The sequence below is a fragment of the Rousettus aegyptiacus genome, unplaced genomic scaffold (genome assembly GCF_014176215.1).
Source record: "Rousettus aegyptiacus isolate mRouAeg1 unplaced genomic scaffold, mRouAeg1.p scaffold_m13_p_2, whole genome shotgun sequence".
Classification (NCBI taxonomy): domain Eukaryota; kingdom Metazoa; phylum Chordata; class Mammalia; order Chiroptera; family Pteropodidae; genus Rousettus; species Rousettus aegyptiacus.
The window spans coordinates 539,904-558,549 of NW_023416295.1; the positions used below are offsets into that span (position 1 = coordinate 539,904).

Here is an 18,646-nt window from a genome sequence, read left to right on the forward strand (position 1 = left end):
GGGTTCCCCGGGCCAGGGCCGGGGGACCGTCGGTCTTTCCCAGAGCCCCTCCCGCCGGGCACGCTGGACGGGGACACCTGGCCGTGGTGGGAGCACACGGGGGCGGCTGCCGGGGAGCCTGGTCCCACGTGAGAGGTCACTGGGGACACTCCGCAGGTGGCCTGGCCAGCCCCTGGGGACAGCTCCTCAGGGGACAGGCACGGGGGTGGTGAGGGCCCTGCCCCAGACCCCAGCGGGCATCAGCGCGGGGCCTGGTCTGCGGGGAGGAGGCCGCCCGTGGCCACTTGGGGCCGGGTTTCGAGGGACCGTGGTGTTTATCACACCTGAGAAAGGACGGTCTGGACACTGAGGCCCCAGCGACCCCCGGGGTCTGTCCGGTCACAGCGGACCCAGGATGGACGGACAGGGGGCCGGCGCCCCGCGGCTCCCGGGTCAGGGCCCGCTGCCCCTTACGCGTTCCCGCTGGGCATCTCGCAGCTTCTGCACCAAGGCCCTCAGGGCGTCCCGCACGGAGGCCACGTCCACCTCTGGGCCACGGTGTCCGGGGGCCGGTGAGGGCCATCGGAGTGGCGAGTGGGACCTGGTAGTGGGGCTGGCACTCTGCCGCTCAGAGCCACCCGGGGAGCTGTCCAAGCCTGCAGGACGTCGATGGCCGGGGTACGTGGCGAGGATGTGGCGCCCCGTCCCCCTGCCTCTCTGCTGTCCCCACCCACGGGGAGCTTGGGGGACACAGGGTCCAGGCTCCTCCCCTCGGAGTGCGAGGCCAGGGAGGGGTGGGGCTGCCCCTGGCGGGTGGCGGGGCCGGGACAGCACACTGACCTCTGGCGGGGGAGCCGGGCTGCTCAGGGGAGGCAGAGGCGCTCCGTCCTGGGAGCCCCAGCCCACGGCAGATCGCGGTCCACAGCCGGCCCAGCTGGCCTTCGGCGTCCCGCCGGGCGCGCTCGGCCCGGGCCAGCTCCTGCTCCAGGCTGCGGACCTGGCGGCAGGCTGCGTCCAGGCGGGCCTGGAGGCCGCCAGCCTCGCCGCCGGCCTGCCGCAGCTTCCTGGTGGCATCGCGCAGCTCGGCCCGGAGGGTCTGCTCCACCGCCCGACCCTGCTGGAGGCGCCGCTCCAGCTCCGTCTCCCGGGCCTCGCCGCTGGCCTCCGCCTCTGCCAGCTTCCGCTGCAGCCTCAGGACCTGCGGGGGCCGTGCGGGCGCGGGCAGGGGCCTCGTCCCAGACACAGCCGCCTCTGAAGACCCGCCCGGCCTCCCGCCTCGGCCCCTCCGTGGCACGTCACAGCTGGGGGCCGACGGCCCAGCTCCCGGCCGACGCTCGACAGTGGGGACACCCGAGCTCAGGGCACGCACGCCAGGACCCCAGAGCACGTCCCGGCAGGCAGCCTTATGCAAACCCCGGCCAGACAGCCACGGCCACAGGCTGCCCACTCCCGTGGCCTGGCCCGCGCCATGCTCGTCTGCCATGCCCACAGCCAGCTGGGTCCGTGTCATCTTGAGACAAGGGCCAGGAACCTCAGGATGCCTGACATGCCACCACAGGCTTCCGCGTGGGTAACCCGGGCGTGAAACCCGTGTGGCCCGCCCAGCCGCAGCCGTCCCACAGCTGAGAGCGCACGCGGGCCGAGCCGGGCGCCAGGCGCTGGGCGACGCCCTCCCGCCCTCGGCCCGGTCGCCCTGCTTCCGCGTCTCCTCCCTCCAGCCCCTCGCAGCCCCCTCTCCCCACGGACCGGCTGCTGGGCCACTGTCCCCTCCCCGCTCTGGGCAGTCGGCCCAGGTGCAGAGGGGCCCTCCCCACCCCAGCTGTCCGTCTGCTGCCACCCCGTCTGCTGCTGCGGACCCTGGTCGCCGCCTGACTTGTGCCCTGCAGTCCACCCCTCGCACAAGGCGCCCTCCGAATACCTGTGTGTGAACAGGGGACTACGTGGGGACACTGCCCCCCGCCCCGAGAGGTACGCAGTCTGGGGGAGGACCCCCCGCCAGACCGTGAGCCCTGGGGGACGTGGCCTGGTCCAGGCAGGTCTGCCCGCCTCGGCTGCCTCCCTGGGGGCCGCAGCGACCCACCTGCCCACACATGGCGGGCTGTCAGGGCGCGCGGGTCACCGGGCCGGGTGAGTGAGCCGTGCTGCCTGGGCTGGTGGGTGCCTGACATGGCTGCTCCGTGTGTGACTGGGGTCTGAAGCAGGGGCCCCACGCAGGCCGAGGCCCCGGGCGGCCTTCTCAGGATGTGCGTGGGGCTCCGAGGCCACCGGCCGCGGCAGCACAGCCCGGGGGTGGTGGCGGGGCCCGTGAGTGCGGGGCACGGGGTGGGGACATGCCAGGCAGGCATGGCTGCAGGCGCGAGCTCAGGGCCCCGAGGCTCTGAGAACGGGTCGTTTTGGGGGACCCCCGCCTGGCCCCAGGCTCAGAGCTCTCTCTGCCTGGGTGAGACTCTGTCATTTACTGGAGCACGAGTGGCCTGGGACGCAGGGTGGGTTCGCACTGGGGCGGGACCGGCCCACCCGAGGCCCCCTCCTCGCCTGGCGGCCGGCGGCTGTGCCAGGAGGCGGCGGAGCGGCCAGACCTGGGCTGGGGTGGCCCTGGCCCCGAGGCCCTGGCTGCACTGGCCACCACACCCCCCACGGGGCCCCTCAGCCCTCCTACCTCCCCCTGGGCGCCCTCCCGGGCCGCCTCGGCCTCCGCCGCCCGCCTCCGCAGCTCCATGGCTTCCTGCCGGCCCTGCCGAGCGGCCTGCAGCCGGTCCACCTCCCGGCTCTTCCTCTGGCTCTCGGCCTCCAGCGTCTTGACCTGGGGGCGTGGGGGCGGCACTGATGGGGCGGCTGGGGCCTCCCAGGCCCTCAGCTGACAGCGCCCCGGGGGCTCAGGCTATGTCCCGGGCTGGATGGGGGTCCGCGATGCCCTCGGGCCCCACGACACACCTGCCACCTCCCCGCCGGGCCCCGGGCGCGAGCCCAGAGGCAGACACCGGCCAGGGTTGGGGGCCCCGGTCAGGCAGTGTGGGCTGCGTTAGGGGGGTGGACCCTGGGCGCAGTGCGCCCCATCTGGAAAGGAAGGTTCTAGAACTTTCCCCAAGGAGGGCCGTGAGGATTCCATGAGGCGGCGTGTGTGAACCGCCCGGCAGAGGGCGCACCGCGGACGCCTCGCCGCCGGGCTCGTCGGTGGAGGCTGTGAGGGCCCCAGGCGGGCTCGGCCCCAGAGGACCGGGGCAGCCGGAGGTGGCCGTGCCTACCCCTTCACCCCGAACCCCGAGGCGGCCCCAGCCAGAGCCCCGCGGGGGCGGGCCACCTGTCTGTGCAGCTCCTGCAGCGCCCGCTGGGCGTCCCCCTGGGCCTGCTCGGCCGTCCGCACGCGGGCCCGCAGCATGCCCGCCTCCCTCTGGGCCGCTGCCTGGGCCTCCTCCAGGACCAGCACCTTCTGCTCCTTCTCCTCCTTGGACCGCTGAAAACTGAGCAGAGCGTCCCAGGCCGGGCTGGGGGCGCCGCGGGCTGCCCGTCTCCCCCCAGGGTCCCCAAGCCCAGCCCCCTTGGGGCTTGTGCTGCCTTCGTGGTGCACTGCGTCTAAGTGCCCAGCCGGCCTGGCCCCTCCCCGCCCCAGCCTCACGCCCAGAGGCCTGACGTCCAGCGCCAGCCCGGCACCTCTGCTGCCCCTGTGAGGGCTGCCGACCCGCCTGGCCGTCCCTCCCACGTGGGGCCCTCCTGGGGCCCCTAGGCCCCCCGCTGCTCCCCAGCCCCTGGCCATGCCCCGCTGGCCCCTTGGGGCCTGTCTTGCCTGCCGGATGGGGGCTCCTGAGGGCGGGGACAGGTCCTTCTGCATCCTGGCCTTGCCCCTCGAGGCCAACACTGAGAGCGTATGGACGGCTGGGGGCCTGGGACTGCCAGGCGCACCCGCCCCCCACCGCCTGACCTGTCGTGGCGAGCCCCGGGGTCCCCGCCGCAGCGGGGGGTGCCTTGGGGCCAGGAGGGCCCCCCGTAGCCATCCGGGGTCGGCTGCCGTACCTGGCCCTGTCGCGCTCGGCGCGTCGGACGGCGGCCCGCAACTCGGCATTGGAGCGCCGCAGCACGTCCTTCTCGCTGGCCTCGTCGTCCAGCGCCCGGCGGGCCTCCAGGGCCTCCCTGTGCAGCCCCGCCCGGCTCTCCTCGCTGCCCTGCAGGCCCCGCTGCAGCACGGCCAGCGCGTCCTGCGCCTCGTCCAGCTGTGCCCGCAGCCTCTCAGCCTGCGGAGGGGTGTGCAGCTGGGGGCCACGGCGGGGAGGCTGGGGTCAGGGGCCGGAGCCAGGCGGGCAGGGGCTGCGGCTCCCCGGACGGCCACGGGCAGCGTGTCGCCTCGGGCTCTGGTCGGGCAGTGCTGCTGTCCGCCAGCCCCGGCTCCCCGAGGGCCGACAGCCTGGCTCTGCCGCCCCGTGGTTTCCTCTCTGCTCCCGCCAAGGGGAAGGGCCAGCCCCAGAGCCCAGGCAGGTGGCGCCCCGACTTCTCCTGGCCCCGGTCCTGCCCTGCACTCTCTGCTCGGACCCCAGGGAGGCTGGCGGGGCCTGCACGGGACCCGGCTCTGCCCACACATCTCCAACGTCCCGACCCAGGTCTAGCCGTCACTGCCCGATGGCTCTCGTCACCTGTCCCCCGGCGCCCACTCCCGTCCTGCAACGCTGGTGTGGCCCGGGGTCGGTCCGAGCCCGGTGAAGTCAGCAGCATCAGCGGCCCTGGCTCCAGGCCCCTGCATCTCTACCCCCCCCTCCATACCCAGCCCACGCTTCCACCCGCTGCTGGGGGGTGGGCTGTGGGCGAGAGTCCTCATCCCCGACCTGCTCCGGGACCGGGGCGGGACCCCGAGGGACACCACCCCCCTCCGCACTGGAACCAGGCCCCGCGTCCTCCCTACGCCAGGCCGGATGCTGGGGCTGTGCCCGGCCGAGGTGTGGGTGAGGTCAGGGCCCTACGCGCCCTGGGCCCCCGGTGGGAGGGCCTGGGGGGCCGTGCAGACGCCCAGGCCGTGGGGTGCGGGCTCGTGGGGCCCCTGTTTCCCGCCCTCCCAGGCTGGCCGTGGCCCTGCACAGGCACTCTGGGGAAGGCTCTGCCCCAGCTCGCATGTCCCTGAGGAGCCGGCGGGGCCAGCGGGGCGCCGAGCCACGGGGACTCCACGCCATGTCACACGCCCGCTGCAAGAGCAAAGCCGGCTTTGCTGGCCGCTGAGGCGGGACACTGTCCAGGCCCCTGGCCGGCCCGGCTCCCACGCCTGCCGCTGTTATTGTTGTTCTGTTTTTGGGACGGGCCCCAGCGCCCCCCTGTTCCCCCACCCCCCACACGTGGGAGCCACAGGCCTGCGAGCATTTTCCGCTGAGCTCAGCAGAAACCCACCCAGAAGGTCGAGGACCAGTAAAGGGGCTATCCATCACAGAGGGGCTGTTTTCACTTCCCAGAACGAGGAGATGAAAACAAGAAAAACAAACGCTGCGCCCCTCCCCCTCCCCTCCCCCTCCCCCTCCCCACCCCCTCGCCTCCGAGAACAGCCATCCCTTTTACAGGAATTTTACAGCCAAATCGCTTAATGTGATTATAATAATTATTTCTTTACTAGAAATTATATAAACAGCCTCTTTTGAAATCCCCTGCAGGGGGGCGGCTGAGGGCTCTGCACGGCAGAGGAGGGCAGCGGCAGAGGAGGGCAGCGGGGGGACGCAGGGAGGGGCCCCGCCTGCCCGGGGCACATTTGTGTGTGTGCACGTGTGAGCACGCGTGTGTGCTTTGTCCCTGTGTGCGTGCACGCAGCGCTGCATGTGGCGTGTGCATCTGCACGTGTGCGTGGAAGTGCCGGTGCTGTGGAGCTGCACGCGCCGCTTGCCTGTTGCACACGCGTGTGCACGTCACGGTGTCCCGGTGCTTGCACGCGTGTGTGTCATCCACACAGGAGTGCATGTGTGTGCGTGCATGTGTACACAGTGGCTTCGCATGCACACTTCTGTGCACGAGCCGTGTGGTCTCCCTGTGCACAGGTGCGTGGGGCGTGCACGTGCGTGAGTTGTGCACTGGGTTCACATGTGTGTGCACACATGTGTGGACTCAGGCAGGGCCGCAGAGGCCTGGACGTTCCTCCAGTTTAAAGGCCGTGAAAAATGTTATGGTTTCCATGGTGACTCTGGCCAGCCTGGCGCCTGGGAGGGCTCCTCCCGCTTCCCCGGGATCGGCCCTCTTGCCCCCTCACCCCCTTTCTGGGGGCCCCGCTCTGAGGACCTGGACTACTGAGGCCCAGCATTCATCCTTCCCCGGCCAGAACAAAGTGCCCTCCTGCTCCTCGCCCTGCGCCCCCCCATCCCCCGCTCTGACCCCCCTCCCCCCGCCCCCCCCGCCCCCCCCTCCCCCCGTTTTAAAATCTCTGCTTCCCCTGTGGTCGCAGACCGGCTGACTTTGAAATCTGTTGAAAGGAGACCTTTCTCTTTGGTGGCCAAAGTAAACAGCCTGTCATGTTAAATCACACTCTCTTCCTCCCCTCCCTCCCCTCCCTCCCCTCCCTCCGGCCTGCCCTGGGGTGCGGGGGAGGGCCGGCCCCTCTCCTGCCGGGCGCTGCTGGGGGCCTGGTGCGTGAGCAGGTCAGCACCGCCTGCCAGCCTTGGTACACTGCCTAGGGGAGCAGGAGGCCGCCCATGGGGCCCCACCTGGGCGCCCGCTCCCCGTCCCCCAAAACGGACTCCCGGGCCCCCAGGCAGCACCAGGCTCCCTCTCCCCACCCCGCCCCGCACAGACCCCCATGCCCCCAGGCAGCACCAGGCCCTGGGGCCTGCCTTAGGGCCGCCTACCAAAGCCGCCTCCCCAGCCCGACTGGGGCCTCTCTGCTAACCCTGCCCAAGACCGTCCCCACCCAGACACCTGAGGCCCCGTGACAGGCCCAGGATGGCTGTCCCGCTCTCCTGCCCTTCGGCCTCAGGCACCCCCAGGTGGCCTCACCCTGCCCAAAGCCCAGTCCGATGGAGGCCACACCTCATGCTGCACGCGGGGCCCCAGGGCCCCCTGCCGCCTGCTGCGTGGATAGGTCTCTGGGCCGAGGGCCAGCTCCTCTCCCCACGCCTAGTCACGCCTGCCCCACGGGAAGCCTCTGCCCTGCCCTGCCCCCGCCGACCCCCACCTCTCTCTCTGCAAGGTTCCGCTCAGCCGCCATGTCCCGGAGCCCCTGGCTCATCGCTGCGGCCTCTCTCTGGTGAGTGGAGATGGCGTCCTCAAACTGGGCCTGCAGGGCCTTCAGCTCCGCGGTCAGGGCACTGATGGTGGCCGGGGGGGGGGGGGCAGTGAGCTGCTGAAGCACGCAGCAGGCCGCTCAGGCCCATGAGGGAGCCACGCGGTGTCCGGGGACCAGACAGGCACTAGGCGGGCGGGGCCCAGAGCCAGCCTGGCGACCATAGCCAAGGCCACTGGCCCCGAGGAGGCATGGAGGTGAAGGGCAGAGCCCCCGGGAGGGAGGGGACTCTGGGCCCCGTGGGCTCCATGTCCCTCCTCTGGGGTCTCTAGGCTGCCAGGCCAGGGCAGGGTTCTCAAGCACGAACCCCTCTCCTGCCTAAACCCCGCTGTCGAGCCCCATCTGCTGAGTGGCAGGGGGCCAAGAATGGCTATTTGGCAATCAGGACGAGGCCCTGGCCTCAAGTGACACTGGGGTTGGGCTCCGCAGCAGGGCGGGGGGCTGGCCTTCGTGCCCAGGCGCTCAGGGTCGAGCATCCACCCTCGGGGGCCTGCCGGGCACAGGTGCTGGGCGGCAGCACCCACGCTCTGGGGCCCCACGGCCTGGGGTGTCCTCTGCAGCCAGTGCAGGAGGCCTTGCCTGTCAATGTGGGGAGAGCTGGTCTGAGGGACAGCCTGGTCCCCAAGGCCAGGCGAGCACAGGAGCCCTCGCTCAGCCTGAACTCGCGTCCTGAACTTCCACACGGGCGAGTGGGATTAGGGAAGCCCACGGTCCCTGCCGGCTCTGCACGTGTGTGTCCCCTGCAGGGGCCAGGCAGCCTCACCCAGGCTCCTCAGACTCCATCCGGGACTCGGCTCGGCCCGAACCCGCTTTCCTGTGTGTTCCCAGCAACCAAGCCACTCTCCAGCACTGACCAGCCGATGGCACGGGGAGGAGGCGGGGTCATGGCGTGGCTCCAAGCCGTCGTCCAAGAACAAGGCCGCCACCTGCCCACCTGGGCCCCAGGCCTGGCCCGGGCCTCTTGCCCAGACACAGGGTGGCCTGATGTTTCCTCGAGGGCTTCATGCTCCCGGGAGGCCCAGGAGCCCATGCTGCGGCTGGCACGTGGTCTCCGGGGACGGGCCGGCCCCTGCCTGGCGGGGTTCTGCGGACCGCTGCCCGGGGCTCGGGCCGGCTGGGGTGGGCCCCCTCTGGCCCTGCTCCTGCCCTCGGCGCGGGGGCCTCCTCTGTCCCCGCCACTGCTGTCCTCCCCATGGGCGGGCGTCACCTCGGACAGCGGGTCCGCTGTGAGCCCGGGATGGCCCGGTGGTGCTCAGTGTGCCTGGGGGTCGCCCGCGAGGCTCGTGGGCCACAGGGCTCAGGCCGGGGCCCCTCCGCCGGCCAGGGACGCTTGCTCTTACATCACCCCACAACTGGTGTTCCTTGGCTGGCATTCCTCCTTCCCTCCCTCTCAGCAGGTTTTAATCTCAATTTTCCAAGCCCAGGTGGCAAAAGACTTCTTAATGAGGTCCCCAAGGAGCCCGCTGGCCGGCAGGCCACCGCAGCCCTGGGGACGCCCGGCCCGTGGGAGGGAGGGCCTCAGAGCCAGGGTCAGCTGCCAGGGCCTGCGGGAGCAGCTGGGTCGGGGCAGAGGAAAGGGAAAGCAACCACGGGGGCCCCCACGCACCCCGGCTGCGCCCACGGAGGGGCCCTCAGCTCTCCTGGTGCGTGGAGCTCCCTCCTGCCCCGCCCAGCGATGGGGGTCCGGCTGCCCATTAGGCGGGTGAGGGGAGAAGCGCCTGGCAGCCAGCTCCTAATTGCAGCCCCCTCCCACCCGCTGCACGGAACCCCCGCCCAGCTGTCCGGCAGCTCGGAGAAAACGCCCGGCCTTCCTGAGCCAGGACACCTGCCCAGGCGCTCAGGGTCGAGCACCCGGCTGGCCGGCGGCTCGGCTCGGGAGGTGAATTCTGGCCTGGAACCCCGGTCCCCGCCCCGTCACACGCTCATTCACTGGCTCACGGTCGTCCCTCTACCACCTGTGGAGCACCTGACCTGTGCCCCGGGCTGGGACACACCCGGGACCAGCGCACGCCAGGACCTCCAGCATTAACAATGAAACAGCATCCGAGTCCCAGGACGTGACCAGGGCTGGAGGAAGGAAGGCAGGGGCAGAGGCGTGGTGCTGGCCGGGCAGGGCCGCGTGTGTTCGCGGGAGGGAGAGGGGCCGGCCCCCTGCCTGTCCGCCCGCCTCTCTCTCTCGGCGGGTGCCCTCCGGGCGGGGCCTTGCCTCAGGTGGATGCCGGCCCGTGGCAGCGGTGAGAGGCCTGGGGCGTCTCCCGCAGCTGTGCCCAGGCGCACGGACCGGCAAGGCGGGGCCGCGGAGCTCGCCCTGCTGCTGCGCATGCGCCCCCAGGCCCTGCCCTCTCTGGCCTCTGGAGTCCCCGGGGCCCGTGGGGGGCCGTGTGGGCAGGGACCGGCTCCCCAGCACCCCCACCAGCTTTGGCTCACCCAGCCTCTCTAGCTCATCAAGACAGTGCCCCTCCCAGCAAGAGGTGCCCACGGGAAACTGAGGCTCGGGGGCTGGGAGGTGCCCCCGGGACCGGGTGGGGAGGGGCGCGCCTGGGCGCCGGCCAGGCCAGGTGCCCGTGCGCAGCTGACAGTCGCGGGGCTCACCTCTGCACGCTCCTGCCGGCCGTGCGCCTCCTGCCGCGCCCGCTCCAGCTCCCGCGTGGCCGTGGACAGCGCCTCCTGCAGCAGGCCGCCCTCCGCGTCCTTCAAGGTCAGGGCCTGCACGACGGACAGACGGGGCCGCGTGAGCGCCGAAGCCCCCGCAGGGGCGCGGCGTGCTCCTGGCTCCGGCCCCGCTCTGGGAAGGGGCAGCGCCCCAGAGGCGGCCATGTCCCCAGGGGGTGGACAGGGTCCGGCCTTGCCTGTGCCCTGCAGGACGGTGGGGTGACTGACTGGCCGATGGTTGCACGTGCCGGTTGGCTGGCTGACCGGGTGGACGAACGGACGGTCAGACACCTGGATGAACGGTGCGTATGAGTGGATGGCTGAGTGTGGACAGAGAGACGCCTGTTTACGTGAACAGATAGGTAGGTGGTCGGATGAGTGGGTGGATGCCTGGACGCACGTTTGAGGAAATCGGCGGATACGTGAAAGGTCAGGAGTGTGCACAGACGTTGAGTGCGTGGATAGATGGCCTCGTGTGTGGGTGGACAGCTGGGTGTGTGGACAGAAGAATGGACAGTCAAGGGAATGAACGGATGATGGACAAGTGAATGGAGGGACAGTGAGCGGATGGATGGATGGGTAGACGCATGACCGGCAGGTTGTAGATGGATGGATAGATGGTTAAATGGATGGATGGACAGGTGGGCGGGCGGGTGGATGGGTGGACGGACAGGCAGATGCATGAGCGGATGGATCAGTGTACGGATGGGCTGACGATTGGCTGAACAGACGGCTGGAGAGGTGGACGTGTGTGCGGTGGAGACGCGTCCTGCAGGGCCGCTGTGGGCGGCCCGCGCGACAGCAGCAGGGATGTGGGGAGGCCACCCTCACGCGCCCTCCGGCCGGGCCGGAGAAGGCACGGCGAGGCAGGTGTGAGGACCCCGCCGCCTCATGGCCCTCACCTGCTGCATCTCGCGTTCCAGCTGGCGGAGGCTTTCCTCCCGCTCGCGCTGCAGGCTCTGGACCTCCTCCTTCAGGGCGTCCCTCTGGGCAGCGCCGCTCGCTGCCAGCTCCCTCTCCTGCGCCAGCCGGCGTGCGGCCACCTCCTTCTCCTCCGTCAGAGACAGGCGCAGGGTCTCCTGGGCCGAGGCAAAGGAACAGGCCGTGAGGCCTGCACAGGTCGGGACGCATGGGCCCAGCGTGTGCCCGTGGTTCCGGACGCCAGGGCGGCACGGGTCCCCAGGGGTGGCTCCGTCCGCCAGCTGCACGCTCCTTGTCTCGCACACGGTGATGCTGAGGCGGAGCAGCACGCGGTGACCTGGGCCTCCACCTCGCCACCCCGCACTCAACGACCTTCCTGAGCCCCCACAGCGCACCGGGCGCCACTGACACGCAGGGCGCGTGGAGCCGTGACCGGCGAGGCCCACAGGAGCCCTGAACGGTGGGACGGCGGGGCGGGTGGCGGAGCTCCCTCCGGCTGCGGGGCCCCGGACTGCAGCCAGCGCAGCCCACGCCCGGCTCTGGCCCCTGCCGCGAGGGAGAGGACCCGCCCCACACGTGCCCGGACCCCGCAACTAAGTGCGCGCTTGGGCTGTGAGGAGTCGTCCTCCGGCCCCCGCCTCAGTGTGGCCCGGCGCCTCTGCCCCCAGGACCCCAGCCCGAGAGGTCGCTGTTCTCTGGTAGACCCTTGGGAGCCACCGGGGCAGCAGACCTTCTCCCGCTGGAGCTGGGCCAGGGCCTCGCGGTGGGTCAGCGCCTGGCTCTCCAGGGCCAGCTGCGTGTCCCGCTCCTGCTGAGCCCCCTGCTGCCGGAGCCGCCCCACGTCCCACTGCAGCTTCATCTCCTGCACCTCCCAGGCGCTTCTCAGCTGCTCCAGCTCCACTGCGAGGCGGCACACACGTCAGGGGCGGGTCGCGAGGTCTCCGCACGGGGGACCCTGCGGCCCTGCAAGCTCCCCGTGGAGTGATGGCCCCAAGAAGTGACAGGCACCTGCCCTGAGGAGGCTGCCCGGGTGGCGGGGACAGAGCTCCACTGCAGCGTGTGTGTCCTGGCCGTCTACTGCCACGGCCAGGCCCAGGGGCTGGGTGGCCTGCACGTGGCAGCGTGGGCTGAGCGGGGCTGGGAGCGCAGGGCATGGGGCAGGGGCCGCCACACTGACCCCGTGGCCACAGGCCAGTTCTGAGCCTCGGGCCAGGGCTGGAAGCAGGCGGGACAGGGACCACCCCCCCATGGACAGCGGTGGTGGGACCCATCCAGCCGCATGAGCTGCAGGCCTGTGTCTGTGCCACCGGGGGCCCGGGCAGTGGGAGCAGGATGTCCCGGAGCCTGGTGCAGAGGGGGCTGCGGAGCACCTTGCAGGGCCTGCCGTGCAAGCCGGGCGCCCTGGGCCTCTCCCTCCAGCTGCTCCTGCTGCACCTGCAGCTGCGCCGCCAGCTGCTGCGCCTCCGCAAGGCTGCTCTCCAGCGAGTCCCGCTCGGCCCTGCAGAGAAGGAGCGCACAGCAGCACGTCACCCAGGCGGCCCTGCCCATGCCCGCCGGCCCGCGCCGTCACCAAAGGGCAGAACGGTGCTGGCCAAGGCCAGGCCGGAGGATCAGAGGACAAACAGGGGACACCGCATTCCTTTTTAATCTCTCGTAACAAAGTGGACCCTACTCAAAAAACGTTTCAGGTGGATTAAGAGCTAAAAGCAAAAGAAGAAACCGAACAACTGAAGGATGCAGCACTATAAAACTAGTAGAAAAAGTACAGAAGGGTATTTTATAATTTCCTTCTCAAGCGAGACAAAGGCTAGAAGACAAAAATAGATGCGGATGGATCTAAGCACAATTAAAGAGAGGGTGGGGGAGCTTTTATGCAGAAAACCAACTTAAAAGACAAGGGGTAGACTTGGAGAAAAAAACTGCACTGAATACACACAGGGTCAATAGCCATCATACACAAAGAGCTCCTACCAATCAATGACAGAAAGTCAGCTGATCCTACAGAAAAATGAGAAAAAAATGACTGTTATTTACACAAAACCCCACCAGTGGTGAACAAACACGTGAAACCGGCTCGACCTTACCAGTTTTCAAGGAGATTCAAATCACAGCCATCGATCGTTATTGATCACGCATTAGATTACCAGAAGATCAAAGTAATGGTGCCGCCCAGAGTTGCTTAGGGTGTGAGGGCCACTTCCTTTGGGGGTTGGGGGGTGGAATTCCAAAACTTAAAGTGTGCCTATCATCGAGCCAGCAATTCTGCTTCTAGGTCAGGTCGTTAGAAACACACAGAAACCAACAATGCGTGTCCAAGGGTGTTCGCTGCGGCTGCACACAGGCCGTCAACCAGACTCTGCTGCAGTGCCGAGGGGGCAGCTTGCTTTAGAAACTGGTGCGTTCGCCGGTTGTAACGAGGATGAGGAAACTCTCTTCCCTGTTCTCTTGTCACAGAAAGCGTTGCTTGGAAAAACAAAAGTAGGACCCCCAGACGTGCGTGACCCCCAGACGTGCAGAAGCTGCCTGTGTCCCTGTGCACAAGATGCCGACGCCTGGAAAACACCTGGGATGGCAGGCGGCAGCCGATACCAGCGCCCATCTCTGGAGAGGACGATGAAGTGGCTTGAACTTCTGACAGCCGATCTGTTAACCAGCCAGCAAGCACATTTTAATTGTTACTAAGCTCTGCTGTGCTGGGTGACGGAGGTGACCAAATAACTCATGGGCAGTCCACACTCAATGCAATACCCGCATGGACACACCCACGGCAAACGCACAGCCACATGCAAGTCGCTGGGTCAGGGAGGCTGTGGGCCAGGGGGCCTCACTCAGTCTCGCTGGGCCTCCCTGTCCGCTGCTGACCGCTTCGGTGGGGGTTGGGCACATCAGCACCTTCGGGGTTCCCTGATGTCTGCAGAGCCCAGAAACTTCCCTTTTCTGATATCCGGGTCCAGCCTCACCAGGCAACACTCCTGGTGCCCCGCCCCTGTGATGCCCCGCCCACGCCGCGTGGTGCCCCGCCCCTGCGGTGCCCCGCCCACACCACATGGTGCCCCGCCCCTGCGGTGCCCCGCCCCACCGCGTGGTGCCCCGCCCCTGTGATCCTCCGCCCACGCTGCTTGGTGCCGCGTCCCCCGTAGTACCCAGCTCTCCGTGCTCCTTTGGCCTGGACTGCTCCTGAGCTCCAGAGCTCCTGAGCTCTGCTTGTAGAAAATCCTTCCAGGCACACCTGGAGCCCTCCCCTCCCAGGTGCCCTCAGGTCGCCCCTGGGGGAAGGGGCCTCTGCTGCAGGAGACCTGGGAACCTGAGGGGTGGTGGGTCCCTCTGTGGAAGCCCAGGGCAGCTCAGCTTCCCACGTGGGCAGAGAGGGTGAGCAGCTGGGGCGCAGGCTAAAGCCCCAGTCTGCCGTGAGGGCTGACCAGCGCACTGGCCCCTGTGAGCTAAGGGGTCCTGGAGCTGCAGCCTGGTCAGGGCCTGGGAGGTAGGCTGGAGGACCTCAAATCCAGGGTCCTCTGGCTGTGGGAGGTTTCATGAGGAGGTGGGAGGAGCTGGGGCAGGGCTTGTCACACTGAGATGTGTCACTGCTCCCTGGGAGCCCACTGAAACGGGGCTCCGGTCCTGGCAAGCTAGCCCGATAAACACCGTGTGCCGGGCACACGTGGTTTCAGGACAAGTCCTGTCACCAGAGGCCTGGATTGGGCATCACGACGTGCTATTTGGCGGGTGTGTGACTGCCTGGGGGTGCAGGGCTGCTCCGTGCAGACGTCAGGGCGGGTCGGGTAGGGCCTGGGTCCCATAGTCGCTGACAGGTCCTGTGGTCCAGGAGCAGATGCTGGCAGGAGGAAGGGGCCTCGAAGCCCTGCTCTCCCGAGCACCTGGGGGCCCAGGAGGTAGCATGGGCAGGGCGCGGGGCCCTCTGCTCCTGACAGCCCACAGCAGGCTTGGTCAGGCTTTCCACTCTGATTTACACACAGGCTTCCATTTGGAGGTTTGTCCGTGAAGATGACCCGGATGTACAGGTTTCTCAGGACCTCCAGGAGGAGCTCTATCCACGGAACCCTCAGATGCTCCTGAGAGGGGCCCCAGGGCCCAGAAAGCCGTCCGCTGCTGGGTTTCTGTGGCGCCTCAGGACCAGCATGGGTCACCAGGCAACAGCCCACAGGGCACCCTGGTGTTCCCTAAAGTGCCCACTCCACATCTTCTGGAGGTGCTCCCTGGGGGGACTTTGGCGCTCACCCTGTCCTCACCCTCAGATCACGGTTCCCTGGGGCTGGACCACCCTCAACTCCAAGGATAGGCCTATGACCCCAGCCAGTGATTCCAGGACTGGTTCAAGGATGCGGAGTGGCCGAAGGCGGCCGATGGCGGCCTCGCACTCCGTCTGCTAGAGGGGGAAGCCTGGAGTGGCCGCCGGCCATCCTGCCACCTCTCACTCCGCACCGGCCTGAGAACGAAACCTCCTCCGAGTCGAGCAGCACTAGGGGGTGAGGCAGGATGCTGAGGACCGCCTGGACCCAGCCTCGCCTGAAGCCTCGCCTGAAGCCTCGCCTGAAGCCACGTGAACCCTGAACTTTGCAGATCTGTGAGCAAGACACTCCACGTCTTCCTTCCGCCACTGGCCAGAGCAGCCGCCTCTCTGAGCAAGGACCCTCCCCCCACCCCCAGACCTCTCGCTGGATTCACCTCTCCACGACACCCCCCGCCACGGTGGCACCTCACCCACAGCCTGTCTCCCAAGACACGCTAGCCCTGAGTGAGTGTCACATGGTGGGCTGAGGGCAAGACCATACAGACATGCCCTGCCCCTCGGCCCCCGGGTACCTGAGGTCAGCTGCCTCCTCAGCCGTGCGCTGGCCCTGCCCCTCCAGTGCCTCCCGCTCGGCCAGCAGCTGGGCCCGCTCCTCACACAAGGCCTCCTTCTCCTGCAGGGCCTTCTGGAGACTGTCCATCTGGGCCTCCCGGTCCTGCAGGCTCTGGGCCAGGTGCTCCTCCAGGGCCTGTTTCTTACATGTGACCTACAGGAGGGGGGAGGGGAGAGTCCAGCAGAGAGAGTGTGGGACGGGGGGGGGGGGGCAGTTAAGGGAAAACAAAGCCTCAGAAGAAGCAACTTCCAGCAGCATGGCCTGGAGGAGAAGGTAGGGGAGCAGAGTGGACAGAAGACATACTGGGCCTCAGAAGCGCACGGTGAGGGGACTCCACGCCTGTGGCCATGACGGAGCAATCGCTGAACTGAGCACCCCAGGTGCCAATCTAAACAGTGACCTCGTCTGGGCCTCAGGGGTCCGGAGGGCAAGAATCACGGCGTGAAATGTCAGTGGAAGGTGACGGGGAGCCGGATTACTGTGGGGGACACTTCTGCCTAGATCGCCACAGAAGCCTGGACAAAATACATGCCGGAATCTGCGGGAGGCCTCAGAGACCTGCCGGGCAGCTGGGACGGAAGGAGCCGAGAGCTGGGGCCAGGGGTGGGCCCACCAGCTGCTACCCCGTCCCTCCTCATTGGTTGAGAAATTGGGAAGCTAAGGATCGCTTCTGGCGGTACTATGGCCTTAGGGGTCCAGAAACTCAAATTCAGAGCCATCAAACCAAAAGGGCCCCGAAAAACGGGCCAGGGTTCCAGTCAGTAGCCGCAGAAGCCTTTGCCCCGGGGGAGGGGCGGGTCAGAAATAGACCCTCCCTAGTAAGCCTGGGGCCCAGGCTTGGAGCACTTGGTCACGACCGTCACCTGCAGTCACTGCCTGCCAGGATCGCAAGTCAGTCCTCTCTGGAGGAAGGGCTGCAGCCTCCAATTATTTCTAACATTTTTTTGTGTGTGTGTATGATATTTGGCATTTGGTTAGCGTTACCAGGCCTAAGATTATATGGCAAAAACCATATATGAGAACATAAAAAAACAAAAAACAAAACAGACTCCCTGTGCCTCCTTGGCCATCCAGATATTAGAGTTATCAGAGACTTTAAAATACCTGCGATTAAATGTTTAAGAAGATGAATGGCAAGATGGAGAACTTTGCAATAGAACTAGAAACTAAATGTAAACAACCTAATTTAAAATTAATCAAAATTAATAAATATAATGGTTCCATGACAGATAAGGCAGATTGGAAGACTAAGAATCTGGAAAATAAACAAAAAAAAAAAAATGTATTCAGACTGAATCACAAAGAGGAAAAAAAGATGGAAAACACCAAAAAGAGTGTAATAGATATATAAGACGAGGCAGAAAGGTCCGATGTATGTATAATTAGAGCCGCAGAGGGAGAGGAGAGGGCATATTTGAACAGATACTGGACAAGAATTTTCTAAATCTGACAAATAAAGCCACAGATGTAAAGTGAGCCATCATACTCCAAAAGGATAAATACAAAGAAAATGTCACATAGCTATATCTTAGTAAAGTTTTTGAATACCAAACTAAAGAAAGATATCTGTAAAAATCAGCGGCGGGCAAAAAACCACATATGTACACATCGCCTTTAACTGGAAAAACACAAAGACCTACATGTGACTTCCAGGGAGCAACAGCGAGAGTCAGAGGACAGTTTCGTGAATTCATCAAAAGGCTGAAAGAAAATAATGGCTCTTCAAGTATTCCATACCCAGCAAACATATTCCACAAACGTGAAGACCAGAACGCTTCACTCCTGATGGTGAAGATCGGTCAATGAGTCCGTAACCCGAATGCAAAGACCCAATAAAAACTGGGCGAAATGCGTGAACAGACGGTGGACAAAAGGTCTATGAACATCCGCCAAGCGCATGAAGAGGTGCCCGGCATCGCTCGGCATCAGGGAAATGCAATCCGACCACGTGACGTAGAACTTCACGCACGGGGCCTAGCTCGAAGGTGAGGACGGATGACGCCAAAAGCTGACAGGGCCGAGCACCCGCCGGGAGACCCGACGCCGCTGGCAGCAGAGCGAAATGACGGGACCCCTCTGGGGAGCTGTTTGGCAGGTCCTCGTAAGGGCCAGCGCACGCGCACCCACGATTTCACTCCTGCGCCTTTACTCCAGAGAAATGAGAATATGTGTTCATCGCAGTCTTGTCCGTCGTGGCCCCAAACCGGAAATAGCCCCAGTGCCCAGCGGCGGGTGGCCGGGTAAGCAAACGCGGTTTAGCGGTCCAGGGAATATCGCTGCGCAGTGAAAAACGAGGCGCGCTCGACGCAGCCGCCACGTGACGACCCTCAAACGCGCTGAGAGAGAAGCGCCCAGCGGGTCTGTACCCGCTGACTCCGCGTATGGGAAGACCCGGCCCACCTGCTCGCCAGGCCTGGCGGCCTGTGGGACCCCGCAGAGCAGAGGCTGCCGGGGGCGGGGCCTGGGGACCTGCAGGCCGGAAAGGGGGCGGGGCACCGTTCTGCACCTTGGCCTCCGGCGGCGTGGCTGCACACGTGCACACGGCCGTCAGCACTCACTGCGCCGTACCCTGGCTTACCGAAGGCAAGTCCGACTGCAGCGAAAATCGATGGCCAAGAGGATAGAGCAGGCTCCGAGAAACCCAAAGAGGCTGTACTGAGTCCCAAAGGTGACAGGGCTGTGGGGCCTGCGTGCCGCTGGGGGCCCAGCCCTCTGCAGGGACAGGGTTTCCACGTGGACTCACGAGGCCGAGGTCAGAAAAAAGCAACACCGCGTCGGCACCGCGCCACTGGCCTGGCCTGCCCCTCCGCACAGATTTGGGGCCGGATGCACAGCTGAGTGAGCGGCTGAGCGCCTGGGGCGGCCTCCGTGGACGTGGTCCAGGAAGGAGAGGATGGAGGCAGGAGGAGGCCGCGGAGCCCTCGACCCCTTCGTGTGCGGGCGCCCCAGCCCCTGCCCCGCTGGCCACCGCCTGGCATGGGCGGGCTCTGCGCAC

At 66.7% G+C, this 18,646-nt stretch overlaps 1 protein-coding gene across 1 annotated transcript in view; it reads right to left on the reverse strand.

Annotated features, from left to right (window-relative positions):
* The window catches only part of CROCC2 (ciliary rootlet coiled-coil, rootletin family member 2), a 43,507-nt gene that overhangs the window by 1,949 nt on the left and 22,912 nt on the right, over positions 1-18,646 (reverse strand). The window contains exons 15-25 of the mRNA XM_036237189.1: positions 15,611-15,804; positions 12,160-12,287; positions 11,520-11,689; positions 10,771-10,947; positions 9,810-9,922; positions 7,109-7,253; positions 3,991-4,208; positions 3,281-3,440; positions 2,639-2,782; positions 820-1,177; positions 454-635 (exon numbers count right to left, since the gene is read on the reverse strand). Coding sequence (XP_036093082.1) covers positions 454-635; positions 820-1,177; positions 2,639-2,782; positions 3,281-3,440; positions 3,991-4,208; positions 7,109-7,253; positions 9,810-9,922; positions 10,771-10,947; positions 11,520-11,689; positions 12,160-12,287; positions 15,611-15,804 — 1,989 coding nt within the window. The remainder of the gene's footprint in view (positions 1-453; positions 636-819; positions 1,178-2,638; positions 2,783-3,280; positions 3,441-3,990; positions 4,209-7,108; positions 7,254-9,809; positions 9,923-10,770; positions 10,948-11,519; positions 11,690-12,159; positions 12,288-15,610; positions 15,805-18,646) is intronic.